This window comes from Aedes aegypti, chromosome 1 (assembly GCF_002204515.2).
Source record: "Aedes aegypti strain LVP_AGWG chromosome 1, AaegL5.0 Primary Assembly, whole genome shotgun sequence".
NCBI lineage: Eukaryota > Metazoa > Arthropoda > Insecta > Diptera > Culicidae > Aedes > Aedes aegypti.
In genome coordinates, this window is record NC_035107.1 from 20,346,197 (window position 1) to 20,369,238 (window position 23,042).

General features: G+C 38.5%; 1 protein-coding gene across 3 annotated transcripts in view; it reads left to right on the plus strand.

The window, feature by feature from the left end:
• LOC5564728 (serine-rich adhesin for platelets) overlaps window positions 1-23,042 on the plus strand; it is an 83,568-nt gene that overhangs the window by 9,072 nt on the left and 51,454 nt on the right. For all 3 annotated transcript variants that reach the window (XR_002499189.1, XM_021839086.1, XM_021839085.1), the window contains one exon: window positions 17,040-17,601. Coding sequence is in view for 2 of the 3 variants with exons in the window: in XM_021839086.1 (XP_021694778.1) it covers window positions 17,526-17,601 (76 nt within the window). In the remaining variant the exon portion in view is untranslated. The remainder of the gene's footprint in view (window positions 1-17,039; window positions 17,602-23,042) is intronic.

The following is a 23,042-nucleotide window of genomic DNA, read 5'->3' on the forward strand; positions in this document are numbered from 1 at the left end:
GAACTCACAACTACACGCATGACAAAGAATATGCTGCCAGCCGTGCAGCAACCGAAGAGCCTCAAATATCGTTGCCGACGATATTTTTTGACAGCCCGTATAAAGAAGTTAGCTGTGATGGCTGGAGTGTTGGAGATGAGACCGAAGCGATAATAGCAACCTAAGAAAATGTCACCAAGAAGAAGAAACAAATACCTTTAGTTCATTCTGTTACTGACAGTCATTGAATACAGACGTTTGAAACCTAAGTTTCATTGTGTCTTATTGTTAGCCAATAAATTCCCTAGGAAATTTAACAATATTTTCCTTGGAACTTCAAAGGAATTTTGTCTTGGGTAACACGAGAAAAAGTCGTTCAAATAAATGAGGAAAATTCTGTTTCACTTGAACGAGAAATTCATTTGAACTACCACAAAAAACTCTGCCAGATTTTCATGGGAAATCCTGCAGAATTTCCACAGGAAACTTAGTCTAATTGTAAGTTGAAATTCGATTAAATTGCCACGAAAAGTTCTGTTTCTCGATATTCAATAATTTGATAGAAACTCCCTTGGAAATTCGACAGAATTTCATTTGAAAATTTGACACAATTTCTCGTGGAAATCGGACAGAAATTCCATTGCAAATTTGACAGAACTTTCCTTACAATTGCGTCACAATTTTCCTCGGAAAGTCTACAGATTTTTTTCCTGAGCATTTCACGAGAAATCCTGTTTAATTTCAAGGAGAAATTTGGTCAAATTTCCACGAAAAATTTAGAAATTCAATAAAAATTCCCTTTCAAATTGCAAAAAAAAAAACCTGGAGATATGCCAGAATTTCTCTTGGATATCCAAGAAGAATAGTAAACTAAAGGAAAATTCTGTCTAATTTTGAAAAAAAAACCTGTGTCTGTCAAATTTTTACGGAAAACTTAGAAATTCAATTATGAACATTCGTTATAATTCGATATTCGGTAGAATTCTCCTTGGAAATTTAGAAAAAATACCTTGGAAACTCGATAGATTTTTCTTTGGGAATTCGACAGTAATTCTATTGGAAATTTGATAAAAACTTCGACTTTCCCTTCGTTTTTTTTCGAAATTTGTCAGAGTTTCCTCTGAAAATCTATATACAGTCAACTCTTTCTTACTCGATATTCCGTATCGAGATAGAGAACCATATTCAAAGTTAGTATTCATGGCTACCTCAATGGTCCCTTGGATCGCAGTTGCACTGATTTTGTGTTCTATAACACGATACCTTCCATCTCAATGGTCCCTTCAACATCGAGTTAGGAAGAGTTGACTTTTGCACAACCTAAAACAGAAATTAATCTGAATTTCGAAAGGAAAATTATTTAGAATTTTCCCTGGGTAACTAATCATAACTCCCAGAATGTGCACAGTGAAATTATCCAGATTTTCCAGAGGGAAATTGTTTAGAATTTACGCATAAGAATTTCTTAATTTTTCACAAAAATATGCTCCAGAATTTTGACAGATTATTTCCCCCAAATTTCTAGAGCAAATTAAAAAAATCGACGGAGATTTTTTTTAAGGATTTTTACAGGGAAATAGTCTAGAATTTCCATGAGGAATTTAAAAAAAAACCAAAGGGAACTTTTCAAAATATATACAGGAAAAAAAAACCTGCGGAATTCCCACAGACAAAAATTATCTATTAATCAAAAACAACCTAAAGATTTATATTCCAATTCACACACAAAAAATATATATTCAATTACCGTAAAGAGTTTCCACACTTTCCTTAGATAGTTATGGATTATCGATTATTTTCCCGTGGAATTTTGGAGATTTCCTCGGGGATTCTGGAGAATTTCTCGTGAAAACTATGGAGAATTCCTCATGGAAGTTCTAAAAAACTTACGGTTGAAATTTTCAAAGAATTATAATTAGAATTGTTACGGTATTCAGCACCGATCCCGTACGATTACACCAGAATCGAATACCCCTCGGAAAGAGGCCGAGGATTGACAGCCAACATTCGTAATGAACTATTTAGTATTCAAATTCTCTTAGATGTATAATATTTATCGTAATAATTGCATATAATTCTATTGTTTCAGCTATCCTATTGAAAAAATCATCGTTATTATTAACGCAAGTCAATCGATTTATGAGAAATAATTGGGCTGCTTTAAAAATCACTGGATTAGGAATGCAAATCAATCATTTCATTGCTGCCAATCCAGCGACGATCATAGAGATACAGTAACTCAGTGTTATCAATATCTCATGCCTCTCCGTGAAAAAAAAAACTTACAAAAGAGCGTTAAATTTGTTTTCTCATAGATATGAGAATTTGTTTTACTTTACACATTTTCAAACCAACAATCAATGTATACATTCTATGTGGCACCTACTATACTTCGTCCTGCCACAGACTTGCTAATTCTGGTTTAACGGTAGTTTAGATTGTAATAAAATCATGTTAGTATTACATTATTGAGCTCTGTGGAATTTTATTTATATTTCTAAAGATTTTTCATCAATTCTCTAACTCAAATGCTTTTCAAATCTTCACAATAAATCAATCATCACAAACTATTTGATGCAGTCGTGAGAATACGAAAAGGACCGACTCGACACTGCACATTTTGAGGATTAGAAGGCCTCTCTAGGATTGGTTAATAGTCCTCGATGGTCTAAATCGCATTAACATCTTCAAAATGCAATCGAATTTATTCCAGCATGGGTCTCTTCAGCTCGTAGCCACTATTGGCATTAGCTACTGTCCAGTCCACCTCATATATCTAAAAAAAATAGTCAATTATTATTAGTAAACGAGAAATCTATTTCATATTCATAAAAACATGTATAGTGTATATAAGAATCGTCAAAATTTATGGCATGCTAGCGTTAAAAGCTGGATACAAGAGGCTGGAGAGAAACGGAAAAAGGTGAAATGAAATAGAAAGGTACTGAAGCTATACACATTTTCTTTCTTTAATAGTGAATTTGTGAATTATTTGGTAAAAACAGTAAGTTTATTGTAATTCTTGTAAAACTTTATTGTAAAATTGATTCTAAATACCTCTGTTAGGTGGCAAGTAGCCAGAAAACCGCCGTTCTCATTTCTTCATTGGAGCTTGAGAAATAGTTGAGGTTATATTAAATTTAGATATTACTTCTAGTCTTTTTTGGCTCTATTTGAAGAATTATATAACGTTTTCGATTGTTGAGCTATAAGGAGAGTAGCAAGAGACCGATGTAAGTAGGACATTCCTCATGAAAAAACTAAAATAATAATAAAAAGTATATAGCTTTTAGCTCACGCAAGTCAAACGCAAAACTGTGTCTGCGTAAAGGACCTTTGAAAATTCCACTGTTGTTGGGCATTGTTGTTGAATTTTCGTTGTAAATTCTAGAGAGTATCTCGTGAAAATCCTGGTGAATTTTTTATGAAAACTCTGGTGAATTTTCTATTACAGTTCTAATGAATCTCCTTGTCCAGAATTTGTAAAATTTCCTGTGTAAATTCTGGTCTATTTCTGGTAAACATCCATGAAATGAATTCTTCGAAAATCTACAGTATTTACACACAAAATTCTCCAAATTTTCCACTGAAAGGGTAAGTGGCATAAATCTGATTTTGAGTGAATCCACTGGGTGTAAGTGACATAAATCTGATTTTGAGAAAAACGCTTGAAGCTTTTTCAGCAAACTCTCATTCCATACGACTTTCCGGGGACCCAATAAAACAAGCCAATCTCTAACGAATTTTGTTAATCTCTCTGTTAGACGGAAAAATCGTCTTAAAATAGCGTTAAAAAGCTAGAAACAGTAGAATATTTTATTACACTTAACTCAAAACCGACCAAAATGTCACTTACACCCCTTTGCGTTTAGGCCCATCAATTTGCACGGGAAATTCTCCAGAATTTATAATGGAATTATCGGAATTTTCTTGGAAACCTCATGCAAACCTTCAGTAAGGAACATTCTCCTGATCTTTCAGAGATCATATTCTGAACTAGTTGTCCCGCTAGACGTTAAACTGCCCCCCATGACAGAATGACAATTGATACGCACGATCATCATAACAATTCGACACGGCATTCTAGAGTACTGTCAGTAACATTGTAGTAATTTATATCGTACTTTGTGACACGTTGAGTCATCACAATTTCTCAATGCAACCTGTACTATTCCCTCGCACAAACACTTTGGAGCCCTAGATCAATACAACAGTGATATAGCTATGTAAATCTGTTGACCTGTTCTCAAGCCAACTCGCAACATTTTTTTTTTTTTTGACACATTTTCTTGAATCCCCCCATTGGAGGAGGCCCATTTGTTGGACGTCATTTTCGGATGACCCCTTGTATTCGACACTTTTAATGGTCTTTTACGTAGCTAACGACGATTTGATTTTCAAATAGCACAACAACTTGTAGAAATAGTTCAATTCAAACATCATCCGCAGTTAGGCACTTTTTGAATTTGCTAATTTTATTGATTATTGAAGTGATTTGCATAATTCTTCGACAAAATTCAATGATTATGTGAGAAAAACACAATATTATAATAGCTAAATATTGGAAACTATTCTATAAAAAATCAGCAGCTTATTGATTATTGCTATTTCAAACCCATTCACTTTTTTACTAGTTTTATATTTGTGTTCAACACTTATTACGGTTTATTACGTGGCCCAGAACGTTAGAAATCTTAAATAGCATAACGACTCGTGAAAATGGTTGCATTCAAATATCATCAGCAGTTAGGCCCTTTATGAATCTTCAAACCAGTTAGGCCCTTTCAGTTAGGCCCTTCGATTGGACCTGGTTTCAGTTAGGCCCCTCCAGTTAGGCCCTTTTAATAAACATAGTTCCAGTTAGGCCCTTTTGGAATTTGTTGATTTTATTGCTTATTGAAGTGATTTTCATAGTTCTTAAATAAAATCAAGCGAGAGAAACACAATGTAATAGCTAAATGTTGGATATTCTCGGTTGAATATTCACTAGGGTAGAAGCACCGGTTTTGGCCATACGCCAGTTGTAGCCATAGTGGATTATACACCATTTTACATAGCCAATCAGCATGAAAGCTTTTGTGTTCAGTAGATCACATTCATATGATAGAGCTACATCAATTTAGTCGCCCAAATTGATTCAAAACATAAGAAAAACAATTCATTTTCTTTATATTTTAAGTTCCATACACCTAATTTGGCCAGGGTACTCCTAATTTGGCCACTCTCATGAGAAATCAAGGCAATTGGCCAATTTAGGAACCGAAGTTAAATCTCTGGCCGAAACTGGTTCCGTTGGCCTATATTGACCAACGAGATTTTTAAAGCGAAAAAATGGTTTTAGCTCAGTTTTGATGTTTTACGCACATAATATGGATTGAAAACTTGCATTTGACATATTTGTAGTATCAATACGGCTTCCCATTTAATTTTTATTGACATTTTCTCTTAGGCTGGCCAAAACCGGTGCTTTTACCCTACCTTATTGATCATATCTATTTCAAACCCATTCACTTTTTCACTTGTTTCAAACTTTGGGGCCTTCCTTAGCCGAGCGGTTAAAGTCCGCGGCTACAAAGCAAAGCCATTCTGAAGGTATCTGAGTTCCATTCCCGGTCGGTCCAGCTTTTTTTCGTAATGAAAATTTCCTTTACTCTCCTGCACATAGAGTATCATCGTACTTGCCACACGATATACGAATGCGAAAATGGCAACTTGTTAAAGAAAGCTCTCAGTTTATACTCATTGAACACAATGCTTAGAAGCAGGCTCTGTTCCAGTGAGGACGTAATGCCAAGAAAAAGTAGAAGAAGAATTCTTGCAGGTTGCAGGGCTGTTACAAAAACAAACAAATTTGTTTTTGTGAAAATCGTGACTTTTAGAACTCGATTCACAACTAGAGGCAACAAATAAAAATTAACAAATAAAAGTTATTCAAAATTTTTAATGTAATTGAATTTTTTTTTCAGGATAAAAAAATCAGTTTTTCAACAAATTTTGCATTAAGATTATGATAGACCTAGTAAAAAAGAGAATGGGCTTGAAATAGGAGTCAATGTAGTACTGAATCTTCAATAAAGAATTTTCAATATTCAATGTTGATTTTCTCACATAATCGATTGATTTTGTTCTTAAACTTTGAAAATCACTTCAATAATCAATAAAATTGACAAATTCCAAAAGGGCCTAGCTGGAACTATGTTTAATAAAAGGGCCTAACTGGAGGGGCCTAACTGAAACCATGATCAATCAAAGGGCCTAACTGGTTTGCTGACTCGTAAAAGGGCCTATCTGCCGATGATGTTTGAATTCAACCATTTTCACGAGTTGTTTTGTTATTTAAGATTTAAAACGTTATGGGCCACCTAGTAGCCTATTATGAGTGTCCAACACAAGTATAAAACTAGTAAATAGGAGAAAGGGGTTGAAATATAAATAATCAATGTAGTACTGAATCTTCATCCAAGAATTTCTAATATTTAGATGTTATGTTGGGGTTTTCTCATATAATCCTTTGATTTTAATCAATAATTATGCAAATCACGTCAATAATGAATAAAATCAGCAAATTCTAAAAGGGCCTAACTGAACCCTTGTTCAATCAAAATGCCTAACTGAAAGGGCATAACTGGTTTGAAGACTCGTAAAAGGGCCTATCTGCCGATGATGTTTGAATTCAACAAATTTTTATGAGTTGTTATGTTATTTAAGATTTAAAACGTTACGTGGCCCAGTAATAGACTATGAGTGTCGAACAAAAGTTTAAAACTATTAAATAGCAATGGGTTTAAATTAGTAATAATCAATATGTTACAGAATCTTCAATAGAGAGTTTCTCAATTTTTACGTTATGCAGATAGACCCTTTTCAAATATTTCACTAGGGTCCATTATGTGAGAAAAACACTATACAATGGCTAAATATTGAAAAATCTGGGGGAAAATTAAAAATGTACGAAAGGGCCTATCTGATTTTGATGGAAATTTTCAGTTAGGCCCTTTTATGACCAGTTAAGCCCTCTTAGTTTTACCATTTTCAGATAGGCCCTTTTAAATTTGAATAAAAATACCATTAATAATGCATTTTGCATGTCAGTAAGAGTATGTAAGAGTAATTTACGTGAAAAATGATACAAATAATGAATAATCAAGTTTGTTTACATTTTGCAGTTAGGCCCTTTTCTAATGTTACGCTAGTGGAATTATTCAAGTTGACCTATAAAAAAGGCCAATGCCTGGTTGGAATTCTAAAAAGCGCCATGTATTTATTGACGTGTAGTAATAGTAAATCGTCATTCAACGAGCAAGAAATCACATCGATTGACTTGAAAACTGAGAAATAGGAATTGAAAATGCGGTGAACAATAGTCACTTCGAATCAAAAGTTTGAGTCAAAACCTCACTGTACGATTTTCAGAATAAATTAACTTGATGACTCGCCACGTCTAGGTTGAGAACCACTGACTTACATTTTTGGAGAATCACAACACATCTATCTCCGCGGTTCGTTTAGATTCGGTCAACGCCTGCGAGCAAGTGCTCGCTCCTTCCATATGTGGCGGTCGGTTTCGCTAACCGAACCGCCGTCAACAAGTTTTGTTTGCCCCGCTAATCAATACAACACAAGTCACATCGCTTGATGCCATCATCATCATCATCGCCGTCTTAGGTTTGGCTCGTCATCGATTCGCTTGTACTCTGATGTGTTGCCACAAGTCATTAGAACGGGATCCGCGTTTTGCTCGAAAACAGCCGGGATTGCAACTGAAAAAATTAGCGCGTTGGCGACGGTGAAGATTTTTGGCAACTACAGTCATACCTCGATATAACGAAACCTTTGTATAACTTAAACTTTTTGACTCTCATATGTTTTAAGTTCAAATTTAGAAATCGTTCCCGATAATCTTCGATTTGTATTAAATTTTACACATGTTTTCGGTATGACATAAGGAGTGTTTTCCATAGAAAAATCGATCATTCCGACATAAGAATAACTTCTAACAATGGCTTTTAAGTTTTAGCTTAAGATTCTACCAGAAACATTTCCAGACTGACTCAATACTTCCTTCAAAGATTTCTCTGGCCATTCGTTAAATTATGTCTGCAGTACATCAGCTACAGCTCTAAGATAGAACCTGATTCTCTGCTTATTGTGCAATGACCACTTCTACCGTTAGCTTTCTGGGAGCTTATTGTCAAAGTTGCCCAGTTTTGCATTGTATATCCATCGTATAGCAGGCACGTAAGGAAAGTCCAAAAAGTTTCCGTTACGAAAACATCTCAGGCTATCTTCATATCCCAACTATGGAAGTGCTCATAGATTACTGAGCTGAGAAATAGATTCCGTTCCAAGCAGCGTAAGACTAGTACAAAAAAATAGCAGAAAAATCAAAACTATAAGAAAATAAAAGAACAAAGAAAAGCATAAAGAAATTCAAAAGACCAAAATAAAGAATAAAACAAGGTTAGGTGAATAACATAAATTTTAAGGTTGATTCTCTTAAAGTACACATATTTAACAAAATCATGAGAAACATATGCTTTTTCGATATAACGTAATTTGGATATAACGTAACAAAAATGAAAATTGTGACATGTTATATTGAGATACCACTGTAAGTACAGTACTGTAGAATGGCCTGACTTCATCGTATTTGTAAAACGATAACGGATGACACAGAGGCATCTAGCACTGAACCCGGCTTCCGGTTGTGTGACATTTTACGTGTTTTACAAATGGCAAGGAATCACGCGTGCACTTTCCGTTCATCGAGCTTCCAGTAGCTATGGAACCCCTGTAAGACGCCGATAGTGAACCCCAAGAAGGGAACAGGACGATGACAGCCAACCATCATCATCGAATCAGAAATCATTGTTCCAAGAAGGAGAGAGAGGTCTGGTTGCAGCAAAGTTGACGTCGACCCCCCGATGCAGAGGCGTTGAACTAAGTAGAAGAACTATTATTAGGTTTAGTCTCCAACTCGAACTGAATCCGGACCGGAATTGAAAACATGCATAAACAGCAATCTATGGAACACCTCCGCAGCGTCGTCGTCGTCGATTGGACGGACGCGTTTTGAATCGGATACAGTAAAGTGAGGTGGTGACTAATAACGCCCACGGATTGTTCGCAATTGATGTGGAGTGGATCATAGCAACCCGGTTCGCGAGAGGATTAATCAGGTTGGCGTCAGCAGTAGTCATCATATTGTATTTGGAAGCTGTTGTTGAGTGGTGGTCAATAAGTATGCCGTGTTCATCTGTGGGACAATTCGCAACAAATTCTTTAAAAAAAATCATGCAATATCTTCTTTTTGAAATCTGCTTGGATAAATTTTACGAAAAATTCCAACAGTTTCTAAAGAATCTTGTCTGAAAACTTCTCCCTATTTCTGTACATCCCAAATGGGACAGTGTCTGCTTCCCCACATAATGTCCTTAAAGATACTTCATTAACTGTGAGATTGCTTTGTCGAATGATCATTTTTGCAAGAATGTGTCTTGTGGCAAGCACAACAATATTCTATGACGTTTTTTGGATGAAACGCTAGTCAAGGACATTGGACCGTATGCATAAAAATGTAGTAAAGTTGAGTTTACTACATTATCGGTAGTAAACGCTATGTGTGGAACACGAGTGGAACATGTTTGTGTAATTTCTCTTTCTACACCTTCCGAACATACTACAAACAACGCATTGCTATGAATAAAGGTAGCATTTACTACAAAGCTACTGGTAGTTAGCTTCAGAGATTGGGTGATATGAATAAAAAACGTTGAACTTTACTACATGTAGCATCCACTCAAAAACAAAATCCACAAAGTTTACTACACTTTGGTATGAATAAAAAACTTTTCGAACATGTAGTACTTACTACTTTCGAACATGAGCAGTGACTGAAGCTGCACGTTAAGAAATTTCCATTCAGGGTGCAGAGTGATTCTGCACGTAAAGAACAATCTATTCAGAGTGACGCTTAAAATTAATACAATCATGCATATGGCGGAAATGCATGGAATCTAATCGATCACGCGACAATAGGGTAACGACTGTTTATTTCGTTCTTAAACGCTAACAGTTAGCGCCAGCGGCAACAAGTACAGGCAACAACCTTTCGAACATTCAGTTTCTTCCACTGGTCGCCGTGCGACGACACTGTTGTTTGTATCCCTCTCACTGATCGCGCTACGCTGGATTCTCAAATTTCTCAAACTTTCAACACAAGCGCACGGAAGAATGGTAGTCGGAGAACTGTCAAAACGTATGGAAAATAATGAAAAACGTAAATTACTTACAATTCGGAAACTGGATCAAAAAAGTAGTGATTAGAAATCAAGTGCAAAGTGAATACATAACTTTTTGTATTTAGTTCATCTTCCGTGGTGCTTTCTTTGCTTCAGGATTTCGTTTTTACTACCACTGAAAAAGAGCCATCTATTGCCTTTTCAGTTTTGAATATCGTCCTATTTGCACAAAATCATGAAGGTGCTGTAATTTGACAAGATTTGTAGTGTAATTTTGCGATTAGTCTGGTATTCTCTTTATGTATATGATTTTATAATGATGGTACATCAAAGAATTTTCTGAGTGGTTTTCGGTCTTCGCCAACGCCAGCGATTGATGTTTTTTTTTTTTAATATTAGCTTAACATCTATGAAGAGATCTTGAGACTACAGCTATCAAATTAGGAATTACATATTTTATAGCATCAATACTGAGAATAGAATTTAGAGAGGTAGAATTTTGATGCTCCCCGTGTGTTTTCTTAACAGCATGTTGAATTCCGGAAGTTCTAAGTGTTTCTGTGATATTCTCGTTATTTTGGTAGGGTTTCTGATAGTATCCTTGGAATTTCTAGAACTTAGAACGTAGAGATTTTAATGGGAATTGTGATTCCATTTGTAGTCTGGGATTCTGGAAGCCATTCTGGGATTCTTTTGGGAATATTGTAAATCCGGTATTTGATCCATTAATCTTTTGAAATTATTCGGGTATCTTCAAAACGGTATTTCTGTAAGAATCTCTGAGATTTCAGTGAGATTCTTGCAGACTCTGGTCCGAATCTTTGGAATATGGTAAACTTTAGATCCCTTTGATTTGCAGTTCCGCTGGGATTTCAGAGGAAATCTTCAATTATAGTATAAACCTTTGAATGTCCGAATGTGAAAATGTAAGAGAAAATCCTTAATTCAACCACTGTTGTTAGAATTTATTTTAGTTTTTAAGAATTCCAGGGATACTGCCAGGAAACCTACCGAAATATCGAGAATACCACAGAAATACTAAGAACTCCATGTCCATCATCGGAGTTCAACATGCTGTTTATTTTTAATTCAAAGAGGAAGCTCAAAATTCTACCGCTATTTCATCAAATTCTCAGTACTGCAATCTTTAAAATGTAAGGAACTTTATACTCCCACAGTTGCTGTAATCTCAAGATTCCTTCATGGGATACAGATTTCTAGCTAGTATTCCAAAGATCTCAGAAAAATCTTTGTTGTCAAATCATAAAATTCACATGCACATAAAGGGAATGGTTATCGCAAATTTACACTTCAAATCGTGTAAAGTTACATAACCTACATGAATTTGTGTTCATGATCGATTACGCAATACATAGCGGGAATGTAGCAATATTCATATTTTCACATGATTTGTCGTGTGAATAAGCGATAAATTTGGCATATATGCATGATTTTTATTGATTTTAAATGTCACTCAGAATGGAATTTTCTTAACATGCAGCATCACTCTGCACTCTGAATAGAATTTTCTCAACGTGCAGCATCAGTTCGAAAGTAGTAGGTACTATATGTTCGAAAGGTTTTTTATTCATACAAAAAGTGTAGTAAACTTTGTGGATTTTGTAGATGCTACATGTAGTAAAGTTCATCGCTTCTCATTCATACCGCTACTCATTGTTTTTCGATCTATAATGAACACGGTCTTGCTGAACAGATACGTGTTTATCGCTTCTTTTTGACCCCATTAGAATAATTATATATGACAAAAAATTCAATAGTCTAACTAACCTCGACCGGTGGGATTCGAACCCACGACCCTCAGCTTGGTCTTGCTGAATAGCTGTGCGTTTACCGCTACGGCTATCTGGGCGCTTAACAACATTCAGATATAGCTCCGACAAATTACATAAGATGTCGTTGTCGTAAACATTCATAAAAATCTCAGAGATATTAAGTTGAATCCACAAGCAATTTATTGAGTAGAGATATCGTACAATGTATTTAAATGTGATGTAGTTGTGATATAATTTCTATAAAATATTATATTATACAGTATTGGACAAAACATTTGCAACTTTTTCGATTTTCCATACAAAATGACCAACTTTGGGAAGCCATATCTCAGTTATTTATAGACCGATTTGAATGAAATTTTGACAGAACATCAGACATAACTTGAATTTTAACATATATGTTTGAGTAATTTTTCCAATCACAAGTTCAAAAGCAGTAACGGTTTGACTAAAGTAAATTTTTTGATGATTTTTTATAAATGACACAACTAAACATATTGAAGGAATAGTTTCATGGTATCTTCAGCAAAGTTGTAGATTTTAACGATGTGAACAAGTTTGCTGAAGACAGTTTTTGTGTAGGACTATCAGATTTTGAGATAAATAGTTTTGAATTTTTCGTCGAAAATTACACTTTAGATAAACCGTTATAATTTATAAACCCGTGATTGGAAAAATTACTCAAAAATATATGTTAAAATTCAAGTTATATCTGATGTTCTGTGAAAATTTCATTCAAATCGGACGATAAATAACTGAGATCTAGCTGACCAAAGTTGGTCATTTTGTACGGAAAATCTGAAAGTTGCAAATGTTTTGTCCAATACTGTATTTTGTACGTATCTGCATCTCGTGTCTCACACAATCTGTGAGTTGCGATATGAAATATCGCATGGCACACTAGCTCATTTAGGTATACATGAGAAATACGACACCCTGATTCAAAATTCTGCCACCAGGCAGCGCTAGTGAGCATAGAACTTTTGTTTTGCGGATAGCTCAGGATCCTGACCACCTAAAAAGATGGCGTCTTCGGCAAAGCTGTTCAGTAGCTATCATTATAATAGCTATGAGATTCAAAATTTTGCCACCAGGCGGCGCTAGTGAGCATGAAACTTTTGTTTTGCGGTTATCTTAGGATCCTAGCCACTTAGAAAGATGGCGCCTTCGGCAAAGTTGTTGAGTAGCTCAAGCGCTATTATTATAAAAGCTATGAGATTTAAAATTCCGCCACCAGGTGGCGCTAGTGAGCAAAGAACTTTTGTTTTGCGGATAGCTCAGGATCCTGACCACTTAAAAAGATGGCGTCCTCGGCAAAGTTCTTGAGTAGCTCAAGGACTATCATTATTCTAGCCAAGAGATTCAAAATTTTGCCACCAGGCGGCGCTAGTGAGCATGAAACTTATGTTTTGCGGATATCTCAGGATCGTGACTATATAGACATGGCGTCTTGGGCAAAGTTGAGCTACTCAACAAGTTTACCGAAGACTTCATCTTTCTTTGTGGTAAGGATCCTGGGTAACAGCAAAACAAAAGTTTCCTGCTCACTAGCGCCGCCTGGTGGCGGAATTTTGAATCTCATTGCTTTTATAATGATAGTTCTTGAGCTACTGAACAACTTTGCAGAAGACGCCATCCCAAGCAACCAAAAGTTCGGATAAAAGGGCATGTTTTGGCTTAATCAGCTCACTTTTTATGTAATTAACCGAACTTTACAGATTACATTAAGCAACCTATAGAAGAATTATATTTACTTTCAAATAAGAAAGAAGTTCAATTCAAACTTGTTCTGAACTTTCTAGTTATTGACAAGTTCACGAGTTACTTTTTCGAGAATCAAGTTTCGTAGTATTCTTTCAATCAGCGGAAAAATTTCACTGAAACTAGATTTACACCAAAAGTGATCTCTGGAGTTCACTGCTTCAGTACAATCCGCACTATTGGTTGCTTGGGATCTTTCTAAGTGGTCAGGGTCCTCAGCTATCCGCGAAACAAAAGTTCTATGCTCACTAGCGCCACCTGGTGGCGGAATTTTGAATCTCATAGCTTTTAAAATTATAGCGCTTGAGCTACTGTACAACTTTGCCGAAGGCGCTATCTTTCTTAGTGGCCAGGATCCTGAGATATCCGCAAAACAAATGTTTCATGCTCACTAGCGCCGCCTGGTGGCTAAATCTCGAATCTCTTGGCTAGAATAATGATAGTCCTTGAGCAACTGAACAACTTTGCCGAAGACGCCATCTTTCTAAGTGGCCAGGATCCTGAGATATCCGCAAAACAAAAGTTTCATGCTCACTAGCGCCGCCTGGTGGCAAAATCTCGAATCTCTTGGCTAGAATAATGATAGTCCTTGAGCTACTGAACAACTTTGTCGAAGACGCCATCTCTCTAAGTGGTCAGGATCCTGAGATATCCGCAAAACAAAATTTCGATGCTCACTAACGCCGCCTAGTGGCAGAATTCCGCAATTCAATGACCACCATATGTTAGCCCTTGAACTACCGAACAATTTTGCTGTACATTATGATCCTCTATTTTGAATACTTTTTAAGATAATGATCATTTATAAAAACGGTCGTTAATCTGAATTTCGGTCGTAAAAAAGTGGTTGGAAAAAGAACCGTCGGTAAAAAAACGGTCGTAAAAAGAGGTTGGAGTGTATAAGGTTTAGAGTTATTCCTGGCTTAAAGATTTTTGCTAATAATCTTAAATTAGATGTTATTAGTTGTTTTGTTTTCCTAGGCATCTGTCTCCTCTATAAAAGATTCTGGGATAAGTTTATGGTAGAAGCTTCAAAAACTTCTGATAAATGCTCCTCAAGCTTCCCAGGCCTGGTAGAAGCTTCCCAACTTCTGATAGAAACTTCACAAATTTCTGGTAGAAGCTCCTCAAACCTCTTTTAGAAGTTTCCCAAGCTTAGTAGAAGCTGGTAGAAGCTTTCCAAGCTCTTGATAGAAGCTTTTCAAGCTTTTGGTAGAAGCTTCCCAAGCTTCTGATGCAAAGTTTCTGTGAGAAACTTACCAAGCTTCTGGGAGAAGCCTCTAAAGCTTCTAGTTGAAGCTTCCCAAACTTCTGGTGGGAGCTTCCCAAGCCTCTGATAGAAGCTTCCCAAGCTTCTAATAGAAGCTTCCTGAGATTCTGGGAGATTCTAGGAGAAGCTTCCCAAGCTTCAGATAGAAATTTTCCAATCTTCTGGTAGAAGCTTCCCAAACATCTGTTAGAAGTTTCCCAAGCTTCTGGTAGAAAATTTCAAAATTTGTCTGGAAAAGTCTGGATCGCTTATGTCGTATAGGAGAACCTTTTACAAAACCTTACAAATTCACTTCAAATTCTATCTGGATCTTCCAGATTTTTGTATAATGGGGCCTCAAAAATCTGGAATTTTCCAAACAAATCTGGAAGGTTGGCAACGCTGCTCACTACCGTTTCGCGGTCAACAGTGTTGCCGGTAACACTAAGCTTCTGATAGAAGCTTTCCAAGCTTTTGGTAGAAACCAGGCTTCTGGTAGAAGCTTGCCAAATTTAGGGAAGAATTTCCCCAGAGGAGCTTTTAAGACGAAGTACCTCCAGTTTCTGAGAGGAGATACTGGATAAGTAATGAAGTTGTCTCGAAGCAAAAAATCAATAATAAGGAGAGTCTTCACGCTTTTTGTGTTTTCTAAATTTTACGAGAGCTTTATCTGTGTTTCAAGTGGACGTCAAGTTAGGGCCGATACCCAATACAGAAATAGCCGCACCACCCACGCTTCCTAACAACAATGGACTGGCTTTTCTGAATCTGGATGACTTTACCCTTGACTGATTTGGTCGAAGCTTTATTCGTTGGCTCAATAGCCTTCTGAAGCTACACCAAGCCGAGAATGTATTCTTCTAACTCTTCTGAACCCTTCTCCTCAACCAAGATCCATCAGTCAAGTTTCAGTCCACTTTCCTACTGGCACTGACCTACCTACCTACCTAGGGCGAACCTAGATCTTTATCGGGAAAGCGCGAATAAATACCCCACCACTATAACGATGGTAATTATATGTCCAATCGAAAAGACGAAACAAGAGCCCGAAGAAAGCCCCGCAAAACCACACCGAGAATATACGCGCGACCATGATGGGCAAGGTGGTGTTCTTCGCCGTCGTCGTCGTCGTCTTCTGTACTGTCGTCATCGTTTTGTTGGAACGAAGACTATTGAATTCGGCACGTGCGTGGGCTGGGCGCCGGGGGTCGAACCCAATCCCCAAACTCAGCAAGCCAGGAAGTGAAACGGCTTCGAATGGTGATCGCTTGTGGGAGGTGAACCCGAGTAAGAATTTAGAACTAATTGAAAACTTATTTTGTATTTTTGATATCATCGTTTTAAATCATTTCACATGATAATGATTCTAAAAAAACACCTTTCATGACGTTATTCGTGTTTTTCAAGAATTTTTATGGGAAAAAACTTTGTAAAAGTTATACATTTACTGTGAGTTTCTTGATAACCGAATTAAATCACAGTTTGGATTGAGGAATATCTAAATGATATCAAATTATGAAGTTAGATTCAGATCCAGAGAATGATTATCAAAATTTGTTTCTAATATTCTATGAACAATACAATTGGATATAATTTTGATAAAATTTCAAAATCAGATTCTGCTCGGGACAAAGGAAAGAACATCGTGTAAACCATCAGCCAAGAGGCGATTGGAAGCTTTTAAGACCTGAGTGCTAGTTGCTGCTGCTTTACTTTCGATTTTCGTCGTTCGTTTCGCTGCACTGCACTTTGGAGCCTCCACACTGAGGGGGGAAGACCGACCGCAGACGCGCTTCGTAAAGGTTGCGGTGGTATATTTTTGGTATTTTCATGCATCGGCACCCTTTGCCTTTTGAGCTCGGTTTCCTTTTCTAATTTACTATAAGACGTCATAATAGATTTATAGCCTGCTGGAGCACTATCGATTTCTACTAACTTTAATTTAGGAAACACCCTTCGATCGATTTTGATTTCCGACGAGCACTAACAAACACCATTTCTCTTCTATCCTTCCAGGTTAACAACAAGATGCAACCGGCTTTGTGTCGAGTGGAGAAGGTCCTGCTGAAGTGACCTCCATCATCGTCCATCATCCAACCCCCCTTTTGAAACATCGTCCTTCGTCCACTAAACGCCTTCGAAAGGAAACGACAAAAGTCATAAACCTCGTCCTCGCTGACGTCGGTCGCGCCTCCCATATCGCCTTGGACTGAATGTTGGTGTATTGAAAACAGAAGCAGTCCGGTCTCCCTCCGCGTAACAAAGGACATCCGACACATACACACCCAGGCAAACACTTAACGCGCGATGCGATGTCCTTGAAGGGCACCGAAGACGGAGCGCACAGCAAATCTAAGCCATCTTTGTTTAGCTCCCGATAAGGGTCTAAGGTCACGCGATTCGCTGCAAGTTGGACGGACATAACAGGCCGTGCGGGTTTGGAAATAGCATTGGCCTACTAAGTGGACCCACAATCACCATCATCAACAACAACACCCTTGAATGATGTTCGGCCAACGCAGCGAAAAGATGGATCTGAACAACGAGAACATCCAGTCCGCTTCGGAGATTATTGAAAGTGGGTATCGATTCTAAAAGGAGTAACACGTATCAACTTAGCCTTTATTTTATAAAATGCAATGCTTTCTCGCGTGAAAATTCTTAAGAACCAATTATCAAATTGTAAACAAATCGTGTTTCGATACCATTCAATACCCACGAACCATGCAAACATTGTCAACATAATCATAAAACCAGATTTTGAAAACGTCCAATAACCGCTTTTTCCAAATCATTTATTGCCCCCTGCCTAAACGGCCAATTTCTCTTCATCAAGTCAAGAGGGCCTACAATCGGAAATTTTCGCAAACTGTTATTGGTTTTAGCATGGTGGGAGGCAAATGACTCTCTCTTGGCCTAACCCAGGGCCAATGCACGCTAACAAAATTCAAGTTGGCCTTTAAAAAAGCCAACGCCTGGTTGAAAATCGAAAATAGACCAAGCATTTAAACACGTCATTTTTCCACATTTTTGACAGGTTACAGACAAAAAATTGATTATCAACGTGTAGTAATAGTAAATCGTCACTCAACAAGTAAGAAATTACACGAATTTTCGCAGAACCAACGATCTGAGGATTGGCCCTTTTGAATTGTTATGCGAGAATTGAACATTCAATCAGTTAATTGTGTATCTAATTATTACCCGATACTTCTCATTTGTCTGTTAAAGAATTTAGCCTCTAAGGGCTGTACAAATCCTAATGTAAAATACAGGACTGGTAGCAGTTCTCTTTCTAGAGACTTGGTCTATATTTTAATGCAAGTTTCTCATTTTTTTTAGTTATCATTCCAAACACTACATTCATTTCTTATATTTAGGTGTTCTGTGTTATTAGACAACACTATCATCCTAATTTGGTAAAACAAATTTAAGATTTCATTAACATTTTGTTAACAACATATTACATTTCATTTGCCGTAGCATTTGGATTTTTTACAGGTGAGTTGATTTCACCTGCTTATAAGAGAAAAAAAAACGCTTTGAATATACTTAACCTAACTTAACCTAAACATATAACGCATTAATCGTGGCAATACAAGATTGTAACGATTTTTGCCTGAAATTATTATTTATTTTATTTGACATTTTTTCCAATGTTTCTACATTGGATATTCTATGTAACTCATTGGTACTAACCAGGGAAGAAGCTTCAGAATCATTTTCAAAATTTTATTTCGAATTCTCTGCAGAGCTTTCTTCCTGGTATTACAACAGCTAGTCCATATTGGTACAGCATAAAACATGGCTGGCCTGAAAATTTGTTTGAATATCAAAAGCTTATTCTTAAGACAAAGTTTTGATTTTCTATTAATAAGGGGGTAGAGACATTTTACATATTTGTTACATTTGGCTTGAATGCCCTCAATGTGATTTTTGAAAGTTAAATTCTTATCTAGCATGAGCCCTAGATACTTAACTTCATCTGACCAATTTATTGGAACCCCTCTCATCGTGACAACATGTCTACTTGAAGGTTTCAAATAAAGAGCTTTTGGTTTATGTGGGAATATTATTAGTTGAGTTTTGGAAGCATTAGGAAAAATCTCCCATTTCTGCAAGTATGAAGAAAAAATAAGTCTCTAAAAAGTCTTTATTTTTAACGAAAGGTCTCAAGGTCTCTATTTTAGCCAAAATGATCTCACAAGTCACTTTTTTCCTGATTCTGAATCCTATTGCCAAATTCAAGGGGATCTTCAGGAATTTCTCCTCAGATTCATTGAGCAAAAGCTTCAGGAATTCTTCTAGTGATTTCCACAGATATTTCTTCAAGCAAATTTTCAGGGACTCCTCTACAAATTTCTTCAGAAGTCCTTCTAGTGAATCTTCTACCAACTCTCCCATCGAATAGTTCAGCGGTTTTTCAAAGGAGAGGGATCTCTTCTCTTTCTCTAAGGAATGCTTAGAGTTTTCTCTTCAGAAATTGCTCCATGAAATCCTTGAAGATTCTAACACTTCTACTTCTTTTCTAATTTTAATAACGATTACCATGACATTTTTTCCAGAAAGTTTCTTAGGTTTTCCTACAAATTCATTTGACTTATTCATCCACCGATTTCCCCAGTTGCTACTGTAGGAGATCCTCTAAAGGTTCCTACAGAATTTCTTCCAAGAAAATTATAAAAGTTTTATTCTATAGCTTTTTGAAACATTTAGTGTAGGGATACTTTTCCAAAAAACAAATCTACAAGAATTCCTACGCCATTTTTCTAGTTATCCTGCAGAGCATTTCCTTATTTTCATAAAAAAGTTTCTTCCAAGGTTAACCGAGGAAATCATTCTCATTTCAATAAATTCGACCTGAGACTTCCCATCAAATTTCTCTAGGAATATCCTCAATATTGCATGCTAAAAATACTCCTGCAGTTCTTTCAAACAAGAAGAAAAATAAAAATGTCGCAAATAAAACCTATATTACTTCTTCAGAAGTGCATTAAAGCTTCTCCCAGAAGCTCAGGAAGCTTCTCCCAGAAGCTCAGGAAGCTTCTCCTAGAAGCTTAGGAAGCTTCTCCTAGAAATTGAGGAAGCTTCTCTCAGAAGCTCAGGAAGCTTCTCCCAGAAGCTCAGGAAGCTTTCCCAGAAGCTCGAGAAGCTTCTCCCAGAAGCTCAGGAAGCTTCTCCCAGAAGCTCAGGAAGCTTCTCCCAGAAGCTCAGGAAGCTTCTCCCAGAAGCTCAGGAAGCTTCTCCCAGAAGCTCAGGAAGCTTCTCCCAGAAGCTCAGGAAGCTTCTCCCAGAAGCTCAGGAAGCTTCTCCCAGAAGCTCAGGAAGCTTCTCCCAGAAGCTCGAGAAGCTTCTCCCAGAAGCTCAGGAAGCTTCTCCCAGAAGCTCAGGAAGCTTCTCCCAGAAGCTCAGGAAGCTTCTCCCAGAAGCTCAGGAAGCTTCTCCCAGAAGCTCAGGAAGCTTCTTCCAGGAGCTCAGAAAGCTTATCTCAGAAGCTCAGGAAGCTTCTCCCAGAAGCTCAGGAAGCGTCTCCCAGAAACTCAGGAAGCTTCTCCCAGAAGCTCAGGAAGCTTCTCCCAGAAGCTCAGGAAGCTTCTCCCAGAAGCTCAGGAAGCTTCTCCCAGAAGCTCAGGAAGCTTCTCCCAGAAGCTCAGGAAGCTTCTCCCAGAAGCTCAGGAAGCTTCTCCCAGAAGCTCAGGAAGCTTCTCCCAGAAGCTCAGGAAGCTTCTCCCAGAAGCTCAGGAAGATTCTCCCAGAAGCTCGGGAAGCTTCTCCCAGAAGCTCAGGAAGCTTCTCCCAGAAGCTCAGGAAGCTTCTCCCAGAAGCTCAGGAAGCTTCTTCCAGGAGCTCAGAAAGCTTATCTCAGAAGCTCAGGAAGCTTCTCCCAGAAGCTCAGGAAGCGTCTCCCAGAAACTCAGGAAGCTTCTCCCAGAAGCTCAGGAAGCTTCTCCCAGAAGCTCAGGAAGCTTCTCCCAGAAGCTCAGGAAGCTTCTCCCAGAAGCTCAGGAAGCTTCTCCCAGAAGCTCAGGAAGCTTCTTCCAGGAGCTCAGAAAGCTTATCTCAGAAGCTCAGGAAGCTTCTCCCAGAAGCTCAGGAAGCGTCTCCCAGAAACTCAGGAAGCTTCTCCCAGAAGCTCAGGAAGCTTCTCCCAGAAGCTCAGGAAGCTTCTCCCAGAAGCTCAGGAAGCTTCTCCCAGAAGCTCAGGAAGCTTCTCCCAGAAGCTCAGGAAGCTTCTCCCAGAAGCTCAGGAAGCTTCTCCCAGAAGCTCAGGAAGATTCTCCCAGAAGCTCGGGAAGCTTCTCCCAGAAGCTCAGCAAGCTTCTCCCAGAAGCTCAGGAAGCTTTCCCAGAATATTAGGAAGCTTTCCCAGAAGCTCAGGAAGCTTCTCCCAAAAGCGCAGGAAGCTTCTCCCAAAAGCGCAGGAAGCTTCTCCCAGAAGCTCATCAAGTTTCTCCCAGAAGCTCATCAAGTTTCTCCCAGAAGCTCAGAAGCTCAGAAAGCTTCTCCCAGAAGCTCAGACAGCTTCTCCCAGAAGCTCAGACAGCTTCTCCCGGAAGCTCAAGAAGCTTCTCCCAGAAGCTCAGGAAGCTTCTCCCAAAAGCTCATGAAGCTTCTTCCAGAAGCTCAGGAAGCTTCTCCCAGAAACTCAGGAAGCTTTCCCAGAATATCAGAAAGCTTCTCCCAGAAGCTCAGGAAGCTTCTCCCAAAAGCGCAGGAAGCTTCTCCCAGAAGCTCAGCAAGTTTCTCCCAGAAGCTCAGGAAACTTTCCAAGAAGCTCAGGAAGCTTCTCCCAAAAGTGCAGGAAGCTTCTCCCAGAAGCTCAGGAAGCTTCTCCCAGAAGCTCAGGAAGCTTTCCCAGAAGCGCAGAAAGCATCTCTCAGAAGTTCAGACAGCTTCTCCCGGAAGCTCAGGAAGCTTCTTCCAGAAGCACAGGAAGCTTCTCCTAGAAGCTTAGGAAGCTTCTCCTAGAAATTGAGGAAGCTTCTCCCAGAAGCTCAGAAAGCTTCTCCCAGAAGCTCAGAAAGCTTCTCCCAGAAGCTCAGAAAGCTTCTCCCAGAAGCTCAGAAAGCTTCTCCTAGAAGCTCAGGAAGCTTCTCCCAGAAGATCTGGAAGTTTCTCACAGAAGCTCAGGAAGCTTCTTCCAGAAGCTCAGGAAGCTTCTCCTAGGAGCTCAGGAAGCTTCTCCCAGAAGATCAGGAAGCTTCTCCCAGAAGCTCAGGAAGCTTCTCCCAGAAGCTCAGGAAGCTTCTCCCAGAAGCTTAGGGAGCTTCTCCCAGAAGCTCAGGAAGCTTCTCCTAGAAGCTCAGGAAGCTTCTCCAAGAAGCCCTGGAAGCTTCTCCCAGAAACTCAGGAAGCTTCTCCCAGAAGCTCAGGAAGCTTCTTCCAGAGGCTCAGGAAGCTTCTTCCAGAGGCTCAGGAAGCTTCTTCCAGAGGCTCAGGAAGCTTCTTCCAGAGGCTCAGGAAGCTTCTCCCAGAAGCTCAGGAAGCTTCTCCCAGAAGCTCAGGAAGCTTCTCCCAGAAGCTCAGGAAGCTTCTCCCAGAAGCTCAGGAAGCTTCTCCCAGAACCTCAGAAAGCATCTCCCAGAAGCTGAAGAAGTTCTTCCAGAGGCTCAGGAAGCTTCTCCCAGAAGCTGAAGAAGTTCTTCCAGAGGCTCAGGAAGCTTCTCCCAGAAGCTCAGGAAGCTTCTCCCAGAAGCTTAGGGAGCTTCTCCCAGAAGCTCAGGAAGCTTCTCCTAGACGCTCAGGAAGCTTCTCCCAGAAGCTCAGGAAACTTCTTCCAGAAGCTCAGGAAGTTTCTACCAGAAGCTCAGGAAGTTTCTCCCAGAAGCTCAGGAAGCTTCTCCTAGAAATTGAGGAAGCTTCTTCTAGATTTTCAGGAAAATTTTTCCTATAGCTTGTAAAGCTTCTCCCAGCAGCTGAGGACACTTTTCCCAGAAGCTCAGCAAGCTTCTCTCAGAAGCTCAGCCAGATTCTCCCAGAAGCTTAGGAAGCTTCTCCTAGAAATTCAGGAAGCTTCTC